Source organism: Pseudorca crassidens, chromosome 20, assembly GCF_039906515.1.
Source record: "Pseudorca crassidens isolate mPseCra1 chromosome 20, mPseCra1.hap1, whole genome shotgun sequence".
Lineage (NCBI taxonomy): Eukaryota > Metazoa > Chordata > Mammalia > Artiodactyla > Delphinidae > Pseudorca > Pseudorca crassidens.
The window spans coordinates 34,636,353-34,660,803 of NC_090315.1; the positions used below are offsets into that span (position 1 = coordinate 34,636,353).

At 44.2% G+C, this 24,451-nt stretch overlaps 1 protein-coding gene across 1 annotated transcript in view; it reads left to right on the plus strand.

The window, feature by feature from the left end:
* The first annotated feature begins 5,995 nt into the window (after positions 1–5,995).
* The window catches only part of CES5A (carboxylesterase 5A), a 31,522-nt gene continuing 13,066 nt past the window's right edge, over positions 5,996–24,451 (plus strand). The window contains exons 1-8 of the mRNA XM_067718403.1: positions 5,996–6,012; positions 10,211–10,349; positions 11,797–11,930; positions 15,352–15,505; positions 15,962–16,066; positions 17,715–17,819; positions 19,162–19,302; positions 22,032–22,100. Of these exons, the coding sequence (XP_067574504.1) occupies positions 5,996–6,012; positions 10,211–10,349; positions 11,797–11,930; positions 15,352–15,505; positions 15,962–16,066; positions 17,715–17,819; positions 19,162–19,302; positions 22,032–22,100 (864 nt within the window). The remainder of the gene's footprint in view (positions 6,013–10,210; positions 10,350–11,796; positions 11,931–15,351; positions 15,506–15,961; positions 16,067–17,714; positions 17,820–19,161; positions 19,303–22,031; positions 22,101–24,451) is intronic.

Below are 24,451 nucleotides of genomic sequence, written 5' to 3' on the forward strand. Positions count from 1 at the left end.
TTTTTAATTTTTTAAATAGATCTTTATTGGAGTATAATTGCTTCACAATACTGTGTTAGTTTCTGTTGTGCACCAAAGCGAATCAGCCATGTGCATACATGTGTCCCCATATCCCCTCCCTCTTGCGCCTCCCTCCCACTCTCCCTATCCCACCCCTCTAGGTGGTCACAAAGCACCGAGCTGATCTCCCTGTGCTATGCTGCTGCTTCCCACTAGCTATTTTACATTCGGTAGTGTATATATGTTGATGCTATTCTCACTTCTCCCCAGCTTCCCCCTCCCACCCTGTGTCCTCAAGTCCATTCTCTATGTCTGCATCTTTATTCCTGCCCTGCAACTAGGTGCATCAGTACCATTTTTTTTTTTTTAGATTCCATATATACGCGTTAGCATACAGTATTTGTTTTTCTCTTTCTGACCTACTTCACTCTGTATGACAGACTCTAGGTCCATCCACCTCACTACAAATAACTCAATATCGTTTCTTTTTATGGCTGAGTAGTATTCCACTGTATGTATGTGCCACATCTTCTTTATCCATTCATCTGTCAATGGACATTTAGGTTGGTAATAAGGTTATTTTTTCCCCCTTTTCTTTCTTTTTAAGCAAACAGATTTTCTTTTGAGTTCTGGATGAATGTCATTCCAAGTTTTCAGTGGGAAGCAGCTCTCTCTAAAACATTCTCCTGGAGCAGGGCATTAGAGCAGTAAATAGGAAAGAAGCCATTTCCTGTGGTTGGAGAAATGAGTCTGGTTGGAGGCTTCTGTGTTGACAGGAAAGGTTATAGGGACGCAGGGGGTCTGTGTTTCAGGTCTGGATCCATGCTTACTTGCTGTGTGACCTTGGAAAATCCCCTTATCCTCTCTGGGCCACATTCTTGCCATCTGTGCAATCAGGAGTTTGGATTTCATTAATGATTTGCAATACTTAAGAATACTTTGGAATTCTCTCTTAAATTTAAATCTATAGAAACCCAATATGAATCATGTGAAATCGCTATAGGCTATATCATGTGGTTTGGTTCAGGCTTTCTCAGCCTCCACACTATTGACCTTGGGGGAGGATAATTGTGTGAGGCTGTCTTGCAGGTTGGATAGCAGCATCCCTGGCCTCTACTCACCTGATGCCAGTAGCACTCCTCAAGTTGTGACCACCAAAAACCTCTTCAGATATTTTCACATGTCCCCTGGGGAGAGGGGCAGAATTGCCCCTGGTTGAGACCCACTGCTTTAATCTAATAAAACAATTAAAAAGTGAGAGTCTCTGTTGAAGGGGAATGGGAGGGAGTGTGACATAGATACATTCTCTGTGGCCCCAGAGGCTCTTCTGACACACCAGTGTTTCAGGAGACACAGTTTAAAAACTTACAGACTCAGAGTCCTGATTGTCTCTTAACTCAAAACCACTATGTGAGTCCAGGGTCCCCTTTCCAAGTCAGATTTTTAATTGGAAAGGCAGAGGAGGGGGCTAGTCAGCAACTTTCTCAGTGCTCCCAGCTCCCATTTCATAAGGATGTGTAGCAGTACAAGCTGCTTTTTCTAGGCATCCTCATTTGGACACCTTCTCCAGGAAACCTTCCATCATAATGCCAACGAAAGAACATACTCTCAACTCCTGTATCTGTTCTGAAAAGGACCTGCCTATTCTGTTCCGCCTAACTGAGCTGTCTTTTCCCTACAACAGGCTCAGGCGCTCAGGCTCTTTGAGATGCTGGCGTCTGGACCTAGGGCGGGTACTTGAGTATGAGGATCTTCAGAAAGGCAGGCCAAGCCTGTTCTGTGCTTGACCAGCCTTGGGGCTTGGCAGGAAGTAAATCTGATGTATTTGGATCCACACTGAGTCATATGAGGTGCCTCCAAGGCCCTCACCACAGAACCTCCGTCTCAGCCTTCATCTGGTTCTGTCACACCAGTTATGGGACCTTGGTCAAACCTCTACTTCCTCATTTACAAAATGCAGCCATTAAGATGTCCTTATAGGATGGCTGAGAAGAGGAAATTAGATTACCTACTTAAATACCTACACAGTGCCAGGTGCACAGTGTTCTCTTGGAACGTGGTTATGAGTGTGACGATTTCAATGTTGGCACCCCGCCCCCAGTCTCTTTGCTCAGACCCTCTTCCCAGGAAGCCCCCAGCCTCTCCCATGGTGGTGGAGACCTGGCTAGACTGGGGCAGGGGCTCCTGGGCCCTGGGTACCCCCCAAGGACATATCTCATTATGAGGGTAAAACCTTTCCTCCATAATTAGAGACGAGGCTTCAGAGAACTTCTCACTGAATTTCAATTTGCTGGTCTATTGAAACAACCTCCTGGGGTTATACATTCATTCCACTGATTTTTTTTTTTTTTGAGTGTTTACCATGAGCCATTATACTTTATTTGGAGGCTTCTTCCTTTATTCTCAAGTGTTATTTGCCATTATTTTGCTTCAATTATGTCTTTCCCCAAATAAAAATAACCATTTTTTTCTGATTATAAAAATACTACCTGCTCATTACAAATAAAGTTTCAAACAATACAGAAAAGTATGAATAAAAACTACTCCAATTCCTGTTTTGAAGGTCTACCCACTTTCAACATCTTGTGGCCCACCTTTCAGAGTTCCTGGATGTATCTACACATGATTTTACATGCATGCACTCAGGAAATATCCACTATTTGCTTTTACATTTTTATTGACGTATAACCTATAACATGTATGTGGAAAAGTGCACAAATCCTAAGTATACAAATCAAACTTTGACAAATTTTTGCTCATGCAACCACATCACACAGATCAAAATATAGAGCATCCCTAGCACCCCAAAGCCTTGCAGTCATTGCCCATCTCACCAAGGCAACCACTATTCTGACTTCTGCCACCATAGATTGATTAGCTTGACTGTATTTGAACTTTACATCATGGGACTACTGCAGTGTGTAATCTTTTGTGTCTGACTTTTTAAGTTTGACATTGGGAGAGATTTATTTCGTGGCATATAGTAGCAGTTCACTCTTTTTTATTGCTGTATGGTATTCCATTGTATGGCTAGACCACATTTATTTATCCTACTAATACATTTATTTATTCTACTCATGTCAGAATTTTGAGTTGATTTCAGCTTTTTACTTTTACAAATAATGCTGCTATGCACAGTAAATTAACTTTCTAAAGCCTAATGGTAAAGACACATTATCATCTGTAAGTACCTCTTAAACCAAAAGGAAACACAGAGGTAACTACCCCATGCTGGGTCTTGATTCCCCTGTTGTACATTGAGAGGCTCAGAGGAAATGCTCTGTTAGGATCCTTCCATCAGGGAAATGAGAGGATTCTGGGAGCGCATCGCTACATCCAAGACCTGCCTGGTCCCTCTTCAGTTTAAGGCAGATGTATTAGTCACAGTTCTCCAAAGAAACAGAAACAATAGGATAGATATAGAGAGATATATAAGAGGAGAGTAATTGTAAGAATTGGTTCACATGGTTATGGAGGACAAGAAGTCCCACGATCTGCTGTCTGCTGGTGGTGTAATTCAGTCTGGGTCTGAAGGTCTGAGAACCAGGGGAGCTGATGGCATAAGTCCCAGTTCTAGTCCAAAGGCCAGAAGCTCAGATGTCTGAGGGCAAGAGAAAATGGATGTCTTAGCTCATACAAAAAGTAAATTTGACCTTTCTCCACTTCTAAGATGCCCACCCACACTGGTGAGGGTGATCATCTCTACTTAGTCTACCGATGCATATGCTAATCTCTTCCAGAAACACCCTCACAGACACACCCAGAAATAATGTCTTACCAGCTTATCCGGGTATCCTTTACCCCAGGCAAGCTGACACGTAAAATTAATCATCACAGCTGGCTTCCATAGGACACATCCCTTCAGTTTGAGTGTTGATGGACATCTCCTAAGAAAGACAAAGCAAACCTTCATCTTGGACCCCCTCTAAGACCCTGAGTCACCTAAAGGGTCCCAGGACCATTTCTTCCGCTTCCCTGAAAACTCCTGCCCCCCCCCCCCAGCCTTGGAGGTGTCTTGGCCTTTGGTCAGAATAAAGAAGAGATCACTTCCTCCGTGTCCCACTTCCTGCTGGTTCTCCCCTCCCCTGCTTCCAAGCAAAGTGCTTTGTTTCCCACAGAGGACAGCAGGGAGTAGTCTGTGGCAGGTAGATGCTCTCGGCATGGGCTTCAGACAAGCAGAACACTTAGCAGTCCCCTGGAGACACAAGCTGGAGAAGAGCAGAATGAGAGCTCTTTGCACATGAGTGAGCAGGCCGGGCCTTACACAGGGATGTGGGAATGCTCCCGTGACCCCAACCCACAGAAAACCCACCTCTGTGAATCCATCCCTTGGGATGGGTACCACCCACCCTGGGCAGGCAGATTAGGAATTGAAACACAAGCTTTCTAATAGAGTTTTACTTTCAAATGTTGGCTCTGCCATTCAGCATCCAGGACCTTGGGCAAGATAATAACTTTTTGAAACCACAGTTTTGTCAGATTTAAAATGAAGATAAACCCTATCTCCCAGGATTGTCGTGAGTATTAAATGAGACAATGCATGCCACCCTTTTGGTCCACAGTGCTTGCATATTGTAAGATTGGCACCCTGGATCTGCATGGAGAACAGTGGTCAGCAGTCAGGAACCTGGGTTCTGGTCTCAGCCTACCCCCTATAATCCTGTGTGGCCCCATTGCTCTGTTGAGAAGGTTGGCTTTGGTCATCTCTAGATCCCTTCTAGTTGTAATTCTCTTGGAATCTGTGCAGCCATAGTCATTGCCTCCAAAACCAAATTGCAATGTAAGATAGGGGGTGAAACCCAGGCTTAGAAGTCAGGGAACTAAATACTTAGCTCCCCTAAGCCTTAATTCTCTTCTGTATAAAATGGAAGTAATAATACCCATTTCATATAATTGTAGGAATATTAAATAAAGCAATGTATGTAAAACACTTTACACAGTGAAAGCCATGATAATAACAAAACCAGTAAATATTACATAATGGTTGTATAATATTAATATGATCACTGATAAATAATTTGAATAATTAATTTCCTCCAGTGGCAAGAAGCTGAACTTCTAAAGTTTGACTTCCACAGCAGTCATTGAGAGTAAAAGAGAATGTTGCTATGTAACTACCTCACACTTAGTACAAAAATATAATGTTCTTTATTGTTTATAATGCTAAGTTAGCATGCAGAGACCTCACTCTACACAAATGGTGAGAGAATTTAGCCTGAACTGTTTCTCGGTTCCCTAACCCCCTACCCAGTTCTGGAGATTGGGTGATAATCCCTGGAATTCAGTGCCAGGGAATGGGTTGCGGTAAGAGACTTGCAGGGCCATCTACTTCTCAATCATTGGTTCACATAGGGTTCAACATCCATCATCCAGTGGCCCTACAGGCCCAGAAGATCCATGCCCTCTGTGGGTTATATTTGGGGCATGGGATTCGGTTTGTGGGGTCTTGTGCCTGGGTGCACATTACCATTCCACCTTGGGGCCCAGGTCACTGCCTCCAGCTGGGAAGCACGATGCAGACCCCCTCTGTTTAGGACTCATAGATTTCTCCTCTCCACTCTTCTCCACTCTTCTCTGCTCCCTCTGAGGCCTGGCCTTCTGGAAACAATAGTCTGGAACTGAAATGCTTGGCAGGAATCGATTCTTTTTCTGCCTTGCCACATACTTCCTTTATCTTATCATACGCAATAAGAGCATGCTAATGACACAACATTCTGTCTCATGAATTTTAGGTTTTGGTTATGGTAGCCTCCAACTTCTACATAAAAACTTATGTCTCAGTTATATATTTTTGTGTGACAAACCATCCCAGAACATAGTGGCTTAAAAAAATAACCATTTTTTCAGCTTGTGTTTCTGTGGGTCAACAATTTGGGCTGGGCTTACTGAGGCAGTTCTGCTGGTTTTAGCTAGACTTAACTCATGCATCTGTGGTCAACTGCCAGTCATCTAGGAGACTCTGACTGTGTGGGTTGGGTGGCTGTCAGTTGGCGCAATGGGGACTCTGGGCCTGTGAGGCTTATTGTCCAGCAGGCTAGCCTGACTGTTTCACACATGGGGATGGCAGGGTCTCAAAGGGCAGCAAGAAAAGGAAAATCCCAATATATAAACACTTTTCAAATCTCTGCTTGTGTTATATTTGCTGTTGTTTCGTTGCCCAAAGCAAATCACATTGCCAAGTTCCGAGTCACTGTAGAAGAAGAGTTAATGCCAAAGTTGTGGATATAGGTAGGTATGGACAAAATCTACCAAGGGCTCCTTCCTGATCCTTACCCCCTCCTTCTGATAGGGGCTGAAACACTTATTCTCCCTTGACATGGCCCTGCAACTTCCTGGGGTTAGATGTCATGGTTTGAAGCTCAAAGTGGGAGCATAGGACGGAAAGTACCCACTCTCAAGGCTAGGGGAAAATCAGACTAGGGGCTGCGAGCTCCCTGCTCCCTTCCCTGTTGAAGCCATTGGTCCAACAACTATGAGTACAATCATTTAACTTTATTAGAAACTGCCATGCAGTTTTACAAAATGGTTTTTACCATTTTAACTCCTCCCAGCAATGTATACTTGGCATTCTTGCCAATACTTTGTATAGTTGGATTTTTTATTTTTAACCTTTTTGGTGGTAAGTAATGATACTGTGGTTTTAATCACATTACTCTGATGGCTAATGATATTGAGTGCCCTTTCATGTGCTTATTAACTATCTGGATAGATTCTTTCATGAAATGAAAGAAGAAGACTGTTCAAGTCTTTTGTCTATTTTTAATTAGGTAATCTTTCTTTTTCTCATTGAGGTGTGGGAATTTTTATACATTCCAGATATTATTTCTTTGTCAGATATATATATTGTGAATATTTTCTTCCAGTCTGTGGGTTGTCTTCTCACTTTCTTAATGGTATCTCTTGATGAGCAGAAGTTTTAAATTTTGATGAAGTCCAATTTGTCCACTTTTTTCTTTTCTGATGTGTACCTTTTTGTATCCTCTCTCAGGAACGTTTTGCCTATTCTAAGACCATAAGACTATTCTCCTACATTTTCTTCTAGAAGCTTTATAGTTTAGTTTTCACATTTACGTTTTGATCTGTCCTAAATTAATTTTTGTGTGTGATGAGGTAGGGACCAAGTTAACTTTATAGTAAGTCTTGATTTCTAGTAGTGTAAGTCCTCCAACATTTTTAAAGGTCCTTTGGTTTTACATATAAGTTTTAGAATTAGCTTTTCAATTTACACCAAAAAAAAAAAAAAAAGACTGCTGGAGTTTTCACTTAGATTGAATTCACTCTATAGATCAGTTTGGGGAGAAATGACATCTTAATAATATTGAATCCTTGAATTCATGAATATGATTTACCTCTCCATTTCTTTAAATCTTTAATTCCTCTTAGCAATGTTTTGTAGTTTTAAGTCAGATGTCTTTCATATCTTCCATTAAATATATTGAGTATTTGATTTTTTTGATGCTATTATAATTAGCATTTTAAGTTTTCATTTTCTGATTTTCATTAGTAGAAAAAGATTGATTTTTCATATTGAAAATGAACATGTTCTAACAGACTTACTAACAGACTGATTTTTGTGTAGCTATGGTAACAAGTCACCACCAGAACTGGTTTTAAACTTGTTCAATTGATCAATGACAACTTGCTTCAGGGAACGTGCTTTTGCAAATCAACAAATTGTTGTTAGCTCCTAGCTTCTGAAAATCAGCCCATCAGGGGCAAACTTACTTTAATAAACACACTTCTGAGTGCCAACCAATCAACAACAGTCTCACTCAAGTAAGCATGCTCCTATAGATGATGTCAATACACTTATATTATCTAAAACCCACCAACCCCTGAGCTCCATTGTCTAATTGGTCCTTGTGATTTTTTCTTTTGACCCATGGGTAATTTGGAAGTGTATTCCTTGATTTCCAAGTGTTTGGGAATTTTCTAATTATATTTTTGTTATTGATTTCTGCATTATGGTCAGGGAATGTATTCTGTATTATTTTAACACTTTGCAATTTATTAAGACTTGCTTTTGGGCCCAGCATGTGGTCTATGTTGGTAAATGTTCCATGTGCACCTGAAAATAATAATCTGTGGTTGTCCATCTAATATATGTCAATTAGGTCAAATTGCTTAGTACTGTTGTTCAAATCTATATCTTTACTGATTTTTTCTGATTATTTTATTAATTATATAGATAGAGCTGTGTTAAAACTTCTAATTATGATTGTAACATTTTTCCATTTCTTCCTTTAGTTCAATTTTTTCTTTATGTATCTTGAGACTCTGTTGTTAGGTACATACACAATTAGGATTTTTATATCTTTCTGATCACTGTATTTTTTTTTTCATCTACTAAAAAAATGATATTCTTTATCTCTGGTGATATTCTCATCTTGAAATCTACTGTACTGAATGTACTGAAAATCAGTCTTAAATTGCAGTGCTTAGTCTCTTTTCATTAAGCATGTTTACTAATATGGGTAGGCTGAAGTCTATCATCTGACTATTGGTTTTCTATATATTTTTTTCCCATCAGTTCTTTTGCTGTTTTTGTGGTTTCCCCTTTCCTATTTTCTTTTAGATTAATTGAGTATTTTCTATGATTCTTATTTATTTATTTATTTATTTGGTCTCTGCTATTGAGTTTTTTAACTACACTGTATAAGAAACTTAATATAACATAATTATCTTTACCTCCCCCATTTGTGCTATTTTGTCACATCTTTTACTTTTGTACATCTTAGAACTCCATAATACATTTGCATTATATTTGATTTATCATTTTCCTTCAGCCTGAATAATATACTGTAAGGTTGGTAGTAATGTTTCCACTTTCATTACCAATTTTAGTATTTTGAGTCTTTTCTCTTTTTGTCTTGATTAATCTAGGAAAAGGTTTTTCTTGTTTTGTTTTGTTTATTAGTTTTCAATTTGCTTGGTCTTTTCAAACAACTAGCTTTTGGTTTCATTGATTCTCTTTATTGCTTTTCTATTCTCTATTTTGTTTATCTCCACCCTGATATTTGTTACTTTCTTCCTTCTGCTTGCTTTAGATTTAGTTTGCTCTTCTTTTTCTAGTCCCTTAAAGTGGAATATTAAATGATCTATTTTGGATCTTTCTTCTTTTTCGATGTAGGCATTTATAGCTATAAATTTCCCTCTGAAAACTGCTTTCACTGCACCCCATAAGTTGTGATATGTTGTACTTTGGTTTCATTCATCTCAAAGTATTTTTTAATTCCCTTGTGATTTCTTCTTTGACCTATTGGTTGTTTAAGAGTATCTTGTTTAGATTTCACATATTTGTGAATTTTCTGAATTTCCTTTTGTTATTGATTTCTACGTTCATTTCATTGTGGTAGGAGAAGATACTTTGTATGACTTCAAACCTTTTTATTTTATTGAGACTTGTTTTGTGGCCTAACAAATGGTATACCTTGGAGAATGTGCCATGGGCACTTGAGAAGAATGTGCATTCTGCTGTGTTATGTAGAATTTGCTATATATGTTTTTTGTTAAGGGATGGGCCCTTGGAATTCCCTAGTCCGTTTTCTCTGATGTCACTCCATATCTCCTGAAGAACATCCTTCAGTCCTTCTTGCAGTGTGGGTCTGCCAGTAGCATATTCTCTCCTGAATATGTACTTATTTCTTTTTCATTCTTGAAGGATATTTTCCCTATGTAAAGAATTTTACAGTGACAATGCTCTTTTTTTTCATCATTTTGTTATCTTTTGCCTTCCATTCTTTCTAATGAAACTAGCCATCATTCTTATTGTTTTCATCTGGAATCCAATATGTATTTTATTCTTTGGCTGCTGGCAAGATTTTTTTAAGCTTTGGTTTTTAGCAATCGATTGTGATGTGCTAAGGTGTAATTTTTGTGCATGTGTTTATACTGTTTTGGATATGTTGGGATTCTTAGATATGTGGGTTGATGTTTTTCATCAGTTTTTCAACCAATATCACTTTGAATATTTCTTCTGGGTTTGGATTATTCCAGGCCACATTTGAGTAAAACTCCCCTTTAACTATCAAATTAGATAGAAAAGCACATTCATAATTTTAAACTTAACATTTATTAAAGACTTGCTCTGTCAGGCTCTAAGCTGGTCATTGATGGTAAAAGGTAAATCTGATGTGTGTCACAAGAACTGGTCCCTCCCAGGGAAGTTTGCTGACAGCAACTCTGGGGGTTTCTCCTTCCCTTTTTCAAGGTGCCTCCAGAACTCAGAGTGGCTGTTCTCAGATCAACACATTCTCAAGGTGCATTATCCCAAACTCAGCGTGTCGGAAGACTGCCTGTACCTTAACATCTATGCACTGGCCCATGCGGACACTGGCTCCAAGTTCCCTGTAAGGAGACCTGCCTTGCTGGGGGCTCCAGTTGGCAGGTTCTGGGCCTGGGACCCAGGCTGAGTGGCAGGATGTCTGGAATCAGATCTAGGCCCCCACTGGGTAAAAGGGAAATGCAATCACTTGACATGTCAATAACTTTCTTAAAAAATCATTCTAATGACAGATTTACTTTATCTCCTTTTCTGATTTCTTCCTTATTGGCAGTGACTTGATCTTTGATTTTGTTTTATTTTGTTTTTCCCCTCTGTTGGATATTTAATGGTCTGTAAACATGTAGAAAAGACTCTGCTTCAAAGGACTCTGATTTTTCAGCTTGGGAAATCCTCTTTTAAAGAGGAGAAATGCCTTTTTCAAATTTTCTGTTTTCAATGAAGAAAGTCAGGTAAGAATGTGAAATGTTTCACTTAAGAATGTGAAAGATCACTGTACAAGTGTGGAGAAGGTAATTCTACCATCTAATTTTGAACCACAACCTCTATCACCCTCTCTCCCCTTGCCACTGCAATGGAGACTCGCTCTATTGTATCGTAACAGCAACACCTATTGAGGGCTGACTATGTGCCAGGCACAGTTCATTATCTCCTCTAACCCCCACAATAACCCAGTGGGTGAGGATTATTGGACCTATTCTACAGATGAAGAAGCTGAGGTACAGGAAGGGCATAAGTGACTTGGTCCATTTTATATACACAGTAAGTGGCAGATCCGGGTGTCAAAGCCAATGCTTTGTCCAGCTCTCCTTTTTCCTCCGTGGCTTTCTTCTCTTTTCCTGCCCCAAGAGTTGTAGTCACTAATATGACCTTAAAAAAGAGAAGGGGAGGGATTTATTATTAAGTATAAATTGTGATAATACCATTTGAATGTTTGATGTTTCCTGTTCCCAGTTTTTCTAATCAGTATAGTAAAGTTTCCATACTTCTCTTCCCATTTTTCCCTCCTCTCTCTCTTTTCTCTGTAAGTAGGGAAAAGTCTTAGAAAAGCAGCTTTTCCTCTCATATATGGCTTACAGTGATTTCCATCCTCCTGTGGGTCAACAAGTTCAAAGACATTTAGTTAACATTTTCTGAGCACTTGAAATATACCAACATTGTTCTATGGACTTTGGATGAAGAATTTTATTTAAACCTAATGATAACCTCATAAACGAGATACTTTCATTCTTCACATCTTACAGATGAGAAAAACAAACCTCAGAGAGGTTAAGGAAGCTGCTCAAAGTCACACAGCTAGTCAGTGGCAGAGCTGGGAATCAAACCCAGGCACTCGTATGCCAGAAGCCACATGCTTAATCCTGGGCCTTCTTCAAAAGACAAAAACCTCTGATGCTGTTTGGAAAGGAAAGTGAGACATTCATATTTCCCTAAAGAAAGAATGTCCCAACATGCATGGGGAGCGGATATGGGTGCCTGGTGGGCTGACCGGAGAGCTCCTCTCCCCTCCTTAGGTCATAGTGTGGCTCCCTGGGGGTGCCTTCGAGACTGGCTCAGCATCCATCTTCGATGGGTCTGCCCTGACTTCCTACGAGGACGTGCTTGTTGTGGCTATCCAGTACCGGCTAGGAATATTCGGCTTCTTCAAGTGAGTCTCCCCAAGTGATTGACACCCCTGATCCCCAAGGGGCAGCTGGATAGCAGCCACAGGGGGTTCAGTGCCCAGCACCCTAAGGAGAAATGAGCCTCTAATGACATTGAACAAATTTGGCCCAAATTAGTTAGGTAATTTTAGCGGCTATAACATGTAAACCCCCAAGTCTTAGTGGCTTAAAACAATAAAAATCTCCTTCTTACTCAACTAAAATCCAATCAAATGTTTCTGACTGACAGATGTTCTTCTGTGTGGTCAATCAGGGACCCAGGCTCCTTCCATCTTGTGGCTCTGCCCTCCTCAAGGGCCCCAGATCCTCTTGGATCTGCTGTACTTGGACAGCAGATGGAGAAAGAGCATGAAGAGGATGGTCTTTCTGGGCCAGCCTGGAGGTGGCGATTATCACTGTGTTCACATACAACTGGTAGAACTCAGTCATAATAGCCACACCCAACTGCAAGGGGGATGTGTGCCCTAGAAGGTGAGGAAACAGGGTGTGTGAGCAGTTCATAGTCTCTGCCGTAAGGCCCATATCAAGGCTCCTCAGGTGCTCACCTGAGAGTAATCACTCCATTGCATGGCTTCCCTTCCCCCAGTAACATCGAACACGTTTCAGGTGCTCACTATGAGCCAGGCATGGTGTTGTGCACTTGCTATGCATCCATTATAGCTCACCCTCAGAATAATTCTATGAGAAACATACTGTTGTTATTCCCATTTTACAGTTGAAAAATAGAGACACAGAGAGGTGAAGCAACTTCCCAGAGGTCACAGAATAGAGCTGGGGCTCTTGGCCACTTTCATTATCCTACTTAGAACATGGCAGAACCTAAGCCCTGGCCAGGATGCAGTGTGAGCCAAAGGAGTAGCGAGAGGCCACGGTCAGAAACTACGGGGAAGGTGGCAAGGAGTCCAGCGTGAATCCTACCCTCGAGAGACTCTCAGTGTCATGGGGGAGATAACACAGGGACACAAATACCCTACCAGGCAGGGCATGAGTAATGCTCTGAGGGTGAGAGGCGACGGAGCTGTACAAACAGAGGGAGCTGCCAGAAACCAACAAGGCTTCCTGAGAGAGGTGGAATTTGAATTGCACCTTAAAGATGAGGTTGGGTTTGGGGAGGAGGGGTTGGGAGAAAGCACACTTGGCAAAAGGAGCTGTCTGAGCAAAGGCTGGGAAGTTGGAAAGAAATGTAGCAGCATCTGGGCCTGGAGCAATATTTGCAAACTGGGCTTTGAGCACATAGCACGGGGAGGTGGCTATGGGGCTGCGGTGGAGGCAAGAAGGCCTGAGAGGGGTGCCCTGATTACACTTTTAGCAGGTCTGTACATTGGGATTCTGCCTAAGATTCCTTCGACAGAAAGTTTTCCAAAAATTGCTTATAACGTCTGGGTTCTAGTAGACAGGTAGGTGAGGATATAACCGGAGATGGATATGAAAAGGTAGGGACAGGCCTGATTGGGAAAGACCTTGAATATTAGGTTGTGCACAGTGACTGGTTTTTATTGGATAAAGAAGGAGGGACAAGCGACTTCCCTGGTGGCACAGTGGTTAAGAATCCGCCTGCCAGTGCAGGGAAGATGGGTTCGAGCCCTGGTCCGGGAAGATCCCACATGCTGCGGAGCAACTAAGCCCATGCGCCACAACTGCTGAGCCCACGTGCCACAACTACTGAAGCCTACATTCCTAGAGCCCATGCGCTGCAACAAGAGAAGCCACCACAATGAGAAGCCCGCGCACCACAGCGAAGAGTAGCCCCCGCTTGCTGCAACTAAAGAAAGCCCACGTACAGCAATGAAGACCCAACGCAGCCAAAAATAAATAAATTAATTAATTAAAAAAAACTTTTTTAAAGAAGGAGGGACCCAGGAGTGCCCTGCAGAGCAGTATAATAGGAAGGTCACTCCAGAGCAGAGCGCAGGCTGGGCTAGGGGCGCCTGGCCTTCAGATGGGGAGTCCGGTAGGGAGGCTGCTGTACAGCATAGGTGCGGCTCATGGGGTGAAGCAGGCCGGAGGATTGCTAACATGTACATGGCACTTGCTGTGTGCCTGCACCGTCAGTCTTCACAACAACCATGTGAAGCAGGCACCGTTATTAGCCCCATTCAGACATGAGAACATTGAGGCAAAGCAAGTTAAGTGACTTGCTCAAGGTCACCCAGATCATAAGTGACCAGATTATGAATCAGGATAAACAGAAATGGAGGAATGGGGACCAATGTGGGACCTATGATGGAATGGAGGTAAAATTGGCAGGGCCTACATGGCTCCTGACCAGATGCGGAGCAGATGCGGAGGCTGTGGGAGAGAGAAGGTGGAGTTAGGGCCAGCCCAGGGGTCATGGACAGAGGAAGAGAACCAAGGGGAGGAGCGGTGTGGGGGACTGGAGGACAGAGGAGGAGTAGACTATGATCCCGGGGTTACTCTCATACATGGTGGGTACCACACGAATGTTTTGGTCTAGGCGTTTCTTTGATTCTGTGTTTTTCCCCATTAATTGTCCACTCATCCTGGGAAACAGGCTATTCTGCAGGGACAGCAGCATGGAACATGGTTAGGAGCATGGTCCAAATCTGCAACTTTCTAGCTCCTGGACAAGGGATTTAACCTCTCTGTGCCTCATTTCCTGTCTGTGAGAAGGAAACGATGAATCCATCAATATCCTTAGAACATGCTTGCAGATATCATTGATGGGTGTGGGAGTGACGTGAGCTGTGGCTGCAGAGAAATGCAGCCAGTGCCCAAACCACTTCCCAGCAGAGGGTGGTGGGGCATGGGGTGCCAGAATAAACTTCCCAGTCCCTCAGTATCCCACCCTGAACCCCCGCTGGTGTCTCCCACTGGCCGCAGTTCATAAAGGTCAGTCTTTTGAGAACAGCGTGGAGAAGGGTGAAGAGAGGACCCAGAGGGATAAAGGATAAAGACCAGCACCACCTACCTCACAGTGTGAGAGGATTATAGGAGCATCAGCTGTAAAGCCCTTGGGACAGCATTGTGCACGATGCTGCAGCAGCTGCTATTATTATCATTATTATTCATTTAGTCATTCATTGGAACCCCTGTGCCCAGGGAGGTCTTGCTTCCTGGTGCAGACCAACTCTCAGGAGCAGGACTTTTCTGGAAACTATGGATTCAGGGGAGCCTATGACTACCCTGAATTGCACATATAAGATCGTCTGTGCATTTTTCTGGGGTGTGGAGCTATCATCAGATTCTCAAAGAAACCCAAATCCCAGCAGAGGGTGAGAATTAAGCCTGGTTTTCCCAGCTGCCCCAGGCCTCTGACTCTCAGCTCCTTTCCAGCTGAGGTGGCGATGCCCTGACACCAGCCCACGGCCTCTGCAACCCACTCCCTGGGCTGTGAGAAGCAGACAGCAGCCAACTGAGCATTCTCACCCTGCCTCTTGTCCACAGCACAGGGGACAAGCACGCACCGGGGAACTGGGCCTTCATGGACCAGGTGGCTGCCCTGACCTGGGTCCAGGAGAACGTCGGGTTCTTTGGTGGGGACCCACACTGCGTGACCATGTTCGGCGAGTCAGCAGGAGCTATAAGTGTTTCCAGCCTTGTGAGTTCTTCTCTTTGGGACTTGAAGGAACCTCGGTGTCACCTCATTTTTGAGGTGACAAAAATGAGGACAATGAGTCATTCACATCTAATGGCTGCTTTCATGTTGAACAAACACTTATAAACACATTGCCTCCCTCGAGCCTCACAAATACATCGTGAGTTGGGGGCTCAGTCTCATTTCAAGGACGGGGGCGTGAAGGAGCTAGCACTCCCATGGCAGAATGCTTGACCTCCAAGTTCATGAGGAACCTGGGACTCGGAGAGGTTAGAAAACTTGCCCAAACCTTCGCAGCTAGTCCTTGAAACCCCCAAACCAGGACTTTTTTCCCTCTAAGTTTAGAGCTCTTAAGAAGGCTCCCTGGGAAGTTTTCTTTAAAGAAGGGCTGGGTTTTGTGTGTGATAGGTGGGGAGCCTCCTGGATAACTTTTCCTGGGTCTCCTGTGTCTCTCTCCAGATTCTGTCCCCCATGGCCAAAGGCTTATTCCACAGAGCCATCATGGAGAGTGGGGTGGCCATCATCCCTTACCTGAAGGCCCCTGATTACAAGAGGAATGATGATGTAGGTATATTGTTAACTCTTCTCCAGCTTCCTCTCCTTGGTCAGGAGAGAAATGTGCTCAGGTGTTCATAGACCATGTGCTTGGCTATCCTTACTGACCATGACCAAAGGATCTGATGTTGGCCCAAGGTGACCCTTGTTGCTCCATGGAAGGGCTGGTTCAATAGGAGATGGGTCCAGGTACGCAATTCACTACTGCTGGTGTGCCTGAGTGTGTATGTGTGTGTGCATGTGTGTGTGTATAAGCATATGTGTAATAGTTCTTACATCTTATCCATTACTCTTTGCTTGTGATATATAATTCAGTCCTCTGTATTATGTACGGCTTTTCTCCTGTACTAAATCTACTCCACCTAGAGTACTATGTTAAGAAAGATTCTGAGGTTGTTTCCAGCTCAGTGTGAAATAATGCTGTGACTGATAAATGCTGTCTGGCATGAGATTGTGAGGGGGAAGTGAGGCATATGCTCTAGATATTTGTCATCTATCATCTTGTCTTAGTGCTGTACCAGATAAGAGGACCTAGAGACCAAGGTCTCTATATCTTTCATGTCCCAGCATAATGTCTGGTGTATATTAGGTGATTATAAATGTTTGCTGAATGAATGAGTTCACGAATGAGCTGATTCATTCAATGAATATTAATTAAGCCCTGGACTGTGGAGCCATCTCCTGGGTATTATTCACTTTAGTGGTGCATTTTCTTAAACACCTTGTAGAAAATAACAACTTACACCAAGAGTGGGAACATGGAGTTATAATATGGTAAAAAAAAAAAAAATACGCTCAATACACAGGGAATATTGATTTTGGTAACATGATATATCAAGCTTTTTTTAGTTTGTGCATTCGCCACACACATATTGAGTGTTCATTGTTTTCCCTGCTCTATTTTAAGACCCATGGGTTTATAAGTGGAGAAGACATATACTAACTTGAGAAGACTATAATCTTTTTATGGCAAGGATTTTTAACCTGGAATCCATGGAGAGTTGGAGAGGTGGTCCTAGAACTCCTACAGTTGTATGGAGACTCTATGTTTGTGCATTTTCCAGAGAGAAGGTCTGTAGCTTCCATTGGATTCTCAGAGCATCCATGACTCCCAGAAGAGTGAGGACCACCACTCTCAAGGGACAAGTTCTACACATGTGGGAAGTCCAATGACAGGGCAAGAAGGAGTTTAGCGAAGAGCTGGGTAGAGGAGGTGAGGACACTTGGAGTAACAGGAGATTAGAAGAGGAAGGGGCTCATGGGGGCTGCAATCATCTAAAAGAATATCCTGGAAAAGATGGGACTTGGGCCTCAAAGAATGAATGGAATTGGTGTAGAGACAGAAAAAGGATGCTCAGGGCATGTTCAGATGTTCCAGGCTGGGGTGGGGCTGGAGCAGAGCTGATAAGCTGATAGATCCAGCTCTGGTGGTTGCTAAAGATGACAAGGAGGGTCAGGCAAGAGCATAAGGATGATGCAGTGCCAACCTGTCCTCAGTGTGTGCATTCCATTATGGGCACATGGGGGTGGGGAGAGGCAGCAGGCTGGACTTCATATAGAAAGCACAGCCTGGGGCTGGATTGAGGACATTTTCCAACTTTCATTTTCCTGGAGGCTTTCAGTCCTGTGCGCTGACCTGTTCCTTCTCTGGAAATAGTTGCAGATGGTTGCAGATATTTGTGCTTGCAATGTGTCAGACTCCGTGGCCCTGCTACAGTGCCTGTGGGCAAAATCCTCCAAGGAGTTGCTGAGCATCAACCAGGTGAAGAGGGAGGGGAGAGTTTGGGGACAGTGTTACCCTTTGAATGGAGTGGTAGACAAATCCTACCACTCTCTTATTTAGTTTGATTTGGGACTTGGACAGATGGGGTTTGGGGATTCATAATAACGGCTGTAAAAAAGCAATGTGGCGTATAGAACCCTTATAGGTAATTTAAGGACATTGACAAGCCAGGGTGCTGCTTAGCTTGGATAAGACCCAACAAAATACAAAGGTTGTCTCTATATCATTGAAGGCATCTCACTGGGAAGAGAGACCACATTTGCTCCACAGGCCACTAGAAACTAAAGTCCAGATCAAGAGCTGGAAGCTGGGAAGCCATTTTGGCTTGAGATGACCAAGAACTTTCTAAAAACTCAGCTGTCTGAAAAAGGACCAGCTCCTTTAGAAGGCAGTGAGATACCCACCTCTGTAGGTATGCAAGAGGGTCTACATGACTGCTGACAAATTTCAATCACAGAATGATTCATTGGACTGGATGATCTTTTATGTCTAATCTTCCAATCTTGAGACCCTCTGGTAGTCCTTGAGAGAATGAGGTCCTTACCTGTTCGATTCTAACATTTGTTAGATAGTTATTTGGCATGGATTGAGAATCTGCTGTGAGTTTTACTAGGGTCCAGGAAATGGGTAATAAGTTCTTGACCCAGTGTAGTGTGAAAGCTCTCTTGTGTGCTCCCTTCTACCCCCAGTCCCAGAACAGAGACCTAAAAAGAAATCATGAATAGAGCCAGGTGTTGCTTCCTAAGACCCAAGAAATGTCCATCCAGATCCAAGGCCCAGGGCTGAGGAAGACGCCTCAGGAAGATGCTCACACCAACCCACACTACCCTGGCCATCCCCTCCCCTCACCACTCTGCCCATTGCATTTGGCCGGTGGTTCCACACTTGAGCATGCATCAGACTCTCCTGGAGGGCTGTTTGCTGGGCTGCACCCCCCAGAGTTTTGTATTCAGCAGGTCTGGGATGGGACATGAGAATTTGCATTTCTAACAAGTTCCCAGGCGATGCTGACGCTGCTGATCCAGGAGCCACGCTCTGAGAACCGTTGTGCAGGGGTGTTATATTTCTTAGGTTATTACTGTTATTATCCCTATTTAGCAGATGAGGAAATTAAGGCCCAGAAAAGGTGAGCCCCTTTGCCTAAATGAATGGCAGAGCTGGCCAGGCAGCACTGAGGCGTTGGGATGGGCCAAGAGTGGCTTATTTTTCCCTTCTTAATGCCCTTTGCTATAGTGGGTTGGCCCAGCTAGGCTAGGGTTTGGGGACAGCAGATTTCGTGAAGAGAAACAGCTGCCGATTTTTCTCTTCTTCCTTATTTCAGAAAACCAAGTCTTTCACTCGAGTGGTTGATGGCTTTTTCTTTCCTCATGACCCGTTAGACCTATTGGCTCAAAAATCATTTAAGCCAGTTCCTTCTATCATCGGAGTCAATAACCCCGAGTGTGGCTTCCTGCTGCCCATGGTAAGAATTCCTGCTGTGCCTCCTTCTGCTCCCTCAGCAGTGAGGCAGCTGTTTGCTTCACACTGGGTACTCCCAGAGATTTCACCCAGTTATGAGGGCTGGAGCCCATCACCCAAGTACGCAGCTTGGGTGTACTTCTCATCTTTCCTCTCTCTGAAGGAAGAGAACTGTGGATTGGGGGCAGCCGTAGCAAGTGTCCACCCTGCTCCTCGTATAGGTTTAAAGAAACAACTCTACAAAAAAATAAGAGAGGATTGGACCCATTTGAACTTTGTTCAAAACATTACAAATGATTGTTTCAAATAAGCACTGCTACTACCTCAAAGGTGAAACTCATACAGGTTTAGAAAACTTCAGTCCTTTACACTCTCATGTCCAGCCTTGGTTCTGGTATTTGATTTCCAAGAACGCTCTCTAAGGCAGTGCAAGTTGCAAAATTATTGAATTGTTTCATTCATTCAACAAGTATGAACCAAGCATTTACTGTGTGCCCTGCACTCATAAAAAACCAGCATTCGGCAGTGAGCAAGTCACGTGGTTCCTGCTTTTTTCCAGCTTACATTCTCAAGGGGAGAGACGGGTGACATGTAAGATTGAAAGGATGGTTTCAGAGAGTCTAAGTGCTAGGAAGGACACAGACTGGGAAGAGGAGGCTTCTTTAGGGAGGGAAGCAGGGGTCAGGAAAGGCTTCTCTGAGGAGGGATCATTTGAGCTGAGGCCTGAATGCTGAGTAGGAGCCATGATTTCTTGACCCTGTAGTTTGAGAAGACCCTCCCCATTCGAAATAAGCTTTTCGTCTGTCCTCAGAAGAGCGGAGTGCTCAATTCTTAATATATCAAAGCTCATTTCTGCAGACCAACCTCTACCTTGCAAGCTGGGGGAAGTGCGGTTATGAAATACAGAAGTTTGTCGAGTTACAAGGCTAGTTGGTGACACGTTAGAATCAGAATCAGAACCCTGAGTTCACTGAGCTGTTAAAGGCATGTTCTGGTAATTATTAATTTGACACATAGAGCAATGTTTTGGGGTAAATAAGGTTGGGGATTTTTTCCCTCGTTGTAAATGAGGCAACTGAGTCACAGGCTGTGGCTTAAGTTAGGTCTTTTAATGCTTTCTGGATCTGTGCTAGAAAAAGGAAGGCAGCTGCTACTGATAATAGCCACGCCACCATAACCACTGTGACTGAGTGCCTTCCATAAGCCAAGTGCATGTTGTCTGTGCAACTTGCAAACAGGCATTATTATCCCCATTTTGCAGCTAAAGAAACTGAGACTAATGTGACTCTTAGCTAGAGAGGAGACAGCAGTGTATAGATTTTGTGTATTTAGGCTCTGCCTGTAAATGCTGAGTTCTCTGTTTATCTGCTGTGTGACCTTTAGGGAGCTCCCTAACCTCTCTGAACCTCTGTTCCCTCATCTATGAAATAGGGCTAATGTTATTACCCACCTCACAGGTACACGTCAGATAGCCTGGCATATAGTCTAAGTGCTCAGTAAATGTTAGATATTGGAATTATTCAAGTGGGAGACCAGAACTTGGTGCCCAGGTCTGCATGCACAAGAGGCTGCATGGGTACTGTCATTCTGTGTGACCATTGCTGGTTGTTTGAGACCATAGGAAATCTCCAAAAACCAATCCTAGCTCCTGAACGTACATAGAGGGTTCTTGTAGTTAAAATGTACTTGTGGATTATTTCAATGACTCTGGGAGAAGACAGATATGTTTAAATATCTGTCATGACTCGTTACCCCAAGATTTTCAGCAGAAAATATACCAGAGAAATTCATTTGACAAGTGAATACTACTTCTACCCCCTCATGTTTTTAAGCTGTGATATTGGCTAGGGAAGGGTCATTTTAAAAACAATTGCTCGTAGCTCTTACTCTGTACCAAGCAGCCCCTGTGGTTTTAACCATCCTCTCTGCAGCCTCACTAAGCTGCCTGCCCCTGACAACTGCGGGCTTCTGAGACTCTAATGACAGAGGTCTTTAGAAAGAGAGCAATAAATAAACCACTAGTTTTGAGATTTTCAACCTCTCTTTTAACTTGCTGTTGAAGCCAAGTGGTGGCCTGTATTAGTTTCCTAGGGCTGCCATAACAAAATAACACAGACTAGTGGCTTAAACGACAGAAATTTATTTTCTCAATGTTCTAGAGGCTAGAAGTCCAAGATCAAGGTGCTAGCAGGTTTGGTTTCCTCTGAGGCCGCCTTCCTTGGCTTGCGGGTGGCCGCCTTCTTGCTGTGTCCTCACAAGGTCTTTCCTATGCGTGCGCACCCCTGGAGTCTCTGCACGTCCAAATTTCCTCTTCTTATAAGGACATCAATCGGACTGGATTAGGGCCTACCCTACTGTCCTCATTTTAGCTTAAGGACCTCTTTAAAGACCCTCTCTCCATATACAGTCACATTCTGGGTGTTCAACATAGGAATTTGGTAGGGGACGCACTCAGTCCATAACATGGCCTTCCACAGGGCAGCCACTCAGCTCCCACAGGACTGCAGGTATGACAGGGAATGGCTGCCTCTTATCAAATGGGAGGAGAAGAAACTTCGTTGCTCAACCAACCCACTGAGGCTGCTCCTTACACATGGACCCCTGGGGGCTGAAAGGGTTCCTGCTCTTGCCAGCCTCCCCTCTGAAAGGTGGGTGTCTGGGCCCTCAGGGAGACCAGTTTCCCTTCTGATGACCTGCTGTGCTCACAGAGGGGGCACCTGCTTCTTTCCACAGAAGGAGTTTCCTGAGATCCTCGGGGGCTCCAACAAGTCCCTCGCCCTGCAGTTGATACACTCAATCCTGGTAAGTGAGCCTGACTCTCCAAGATCCATTCATTTCACAAACCTCCTTGGGTCACACACAGGGGTAGCTCTGGGGGTACAGATCTTCCTCATTCGTTCATTTAGTAGATCTTTACTAAGCAGAGCTCTGCAATCCCTTATCCACAATCTCAACATCCAAATCGCGCTGACAACCCAAAGGTTTCTTGTAACTCACATGGCAGCCAATATTGACCTAGACCGATACGTAGCCATTGGTCTTTATTGTTGCTATACGTTCATTCACTTTATCCCACCATATGTTTCTCTGTGGGCATATTAATGTGGGGGCTGGGGTGCTGCCCCATCCCCCCACCCCTGAACATATCACATAATATGCAGCATATGTACTGAATTATCTGTCTACGAATGGAAAAGCTCTGAATTCTGAAAACCACCTGGGACTAGGGACCCATATTCACTACATACCTGCATACCAGCCAGGCACTGTACTAGGTTCTAGCAATACCAAGGACCATTACTCACTCACTCCCTGCACTAGGGATATAGAGATATATTTATCCTAGACACTAGGATATAGAGATGGATTTCTTTCCTTCCTTCCTTTCTTCTTTCCATAAACATTTATTCAGTGTGTATTTTGTGGCAGATTCATTTCATTCATTTTTTATTGAACAAATGTTTCTTATGCATCCACATGCCCCAGAACTTCCCGAGGCACTGGGTGCAGTGATAAGCAGGCACTCCCCCTGCACTTGAGGGACTTAGAGACTTGCGGTGGATGGACATGACCGGGCACTTTGGTACGGTGCTGTACACACCAGAGCAGAGATGTGTTCGAGGCCCTGTGGTGCCCGCAGGAGGGAGCAGGTGGCTTCCTCGGGGAGGAAGGCTTTGGAGGATGAATTAAGTTTGTTTGGTTAATGGAGGAGCAGGACTGAGGGGAGCCACAGGAGCTGAGAGGACCAGTTAGGAGCAGAGAAGTGTAAGGAGATCAGTGGAAGAGGCTGGCTGCAGCATGGGAGGATGCTGGCAGCTGTTTCATGCTATGGAAGGAATAGAAAGTTTATTCTGGGGGCTGGGAACAGAAAACGAGAAGCATGCTTTGACTTCCACTTCAGAAATAGCCCTATGGCTGCAGAGTGGCCCAGACTGAAGGCAAGGGATCCATCAGGTCCTAAGGCTTAGAGGGGATGTTTGGTGAGTCTTGGTTGTCTGGTGATGAGAGTTGAGATGAAGGTTTCAGATATTTAAAATATGTTAGAGGAATTTCTCAGGCTGGATTGGAGATGGCCTCATGGAGGAGGAGGCCATTGATCTGGGCCTTAGCAAAGGGGAACATTTGAGCAGGAGGGCATTTCCAGAGGAGAAGGTATCTTGAGCTAGGTCCTAGCAGGTGGGAAGTAGGGTGTGTGGGAAGCTGCAGGAGGACCAGAAGGGCACGCAGTCTCTCTTCCTCCCAGTAGCAAGGCAGGAAGTACTTTCCAAATGGTAAGTAGTTTTCTCATGCAGAAGCCATAGTTTTGCTCCAGAACCCTAGGGGTCTGCACTGTGACTGCCCAGCTGGGGCTCGCCAGAGGCTCCACATGGCATATGTACCCCCCTTGGATACCTCAAGCACCAAGGTGTCTGCTGGTCCTATGGGCCACGCAGGGGAACTTACACCAGAACCTGGGCCTGCTGCAGAGCCCTCACTTGCTCTGGGCCTGATTGAAAGCAGTCGGCCTTCAGAGGACCCAGTGAATGTGTCCCAGCAGCATTCCCTGGCGTGGTATACGCTGCCTCCAAATCTCAAAGAAACCTACGAAGGGCTGTACCTCTGTCTTAGTGTTAGGGGGTTGAGGTGCAGTAACTTTTCCCAGTGTTCCCCAGAGCACCAGACTCCCAAGAACATCACCAATGTGGCAGACCTTGAACCTTTATGATGTTTCCCTTCCATCCTCTGGCATTTGTGCTGGGGCCACATTGAAGGACTAAAGACTGGGAGGCAGCCTGGTGTCAGGTCAAAAAAGCATGGGATGGGGCTTCCCTGGTGGCGCAGTGGTTGAGAATCCGCCTGCCAATGCAGGGGACGTGGGTTCGTGCCCCGGTCCGGGAAGATCCCACATGCCGCGGAGCGGCTCGGCCCGTGAGCCATGGCCGCTGAGCCTGCGCGTCTGGAGCCTGTGCTCCGCAATGGGAGAGGCCACAATGGTGAGAAGCCCATGTACCGCAAAAAAAAAAAAAAAAAGCATGGGATGCTCTGTTAAAGGACTTGGCAATGGGTTTCAGAGGGAACTGACAGAACTGAAGGCCTGCTCTGTGCCAGGCAGCATGCTTTTCTTTTTGTATCTTGTGTGATCCTCTGAACAACAATTGTTGTTGAACAACAAC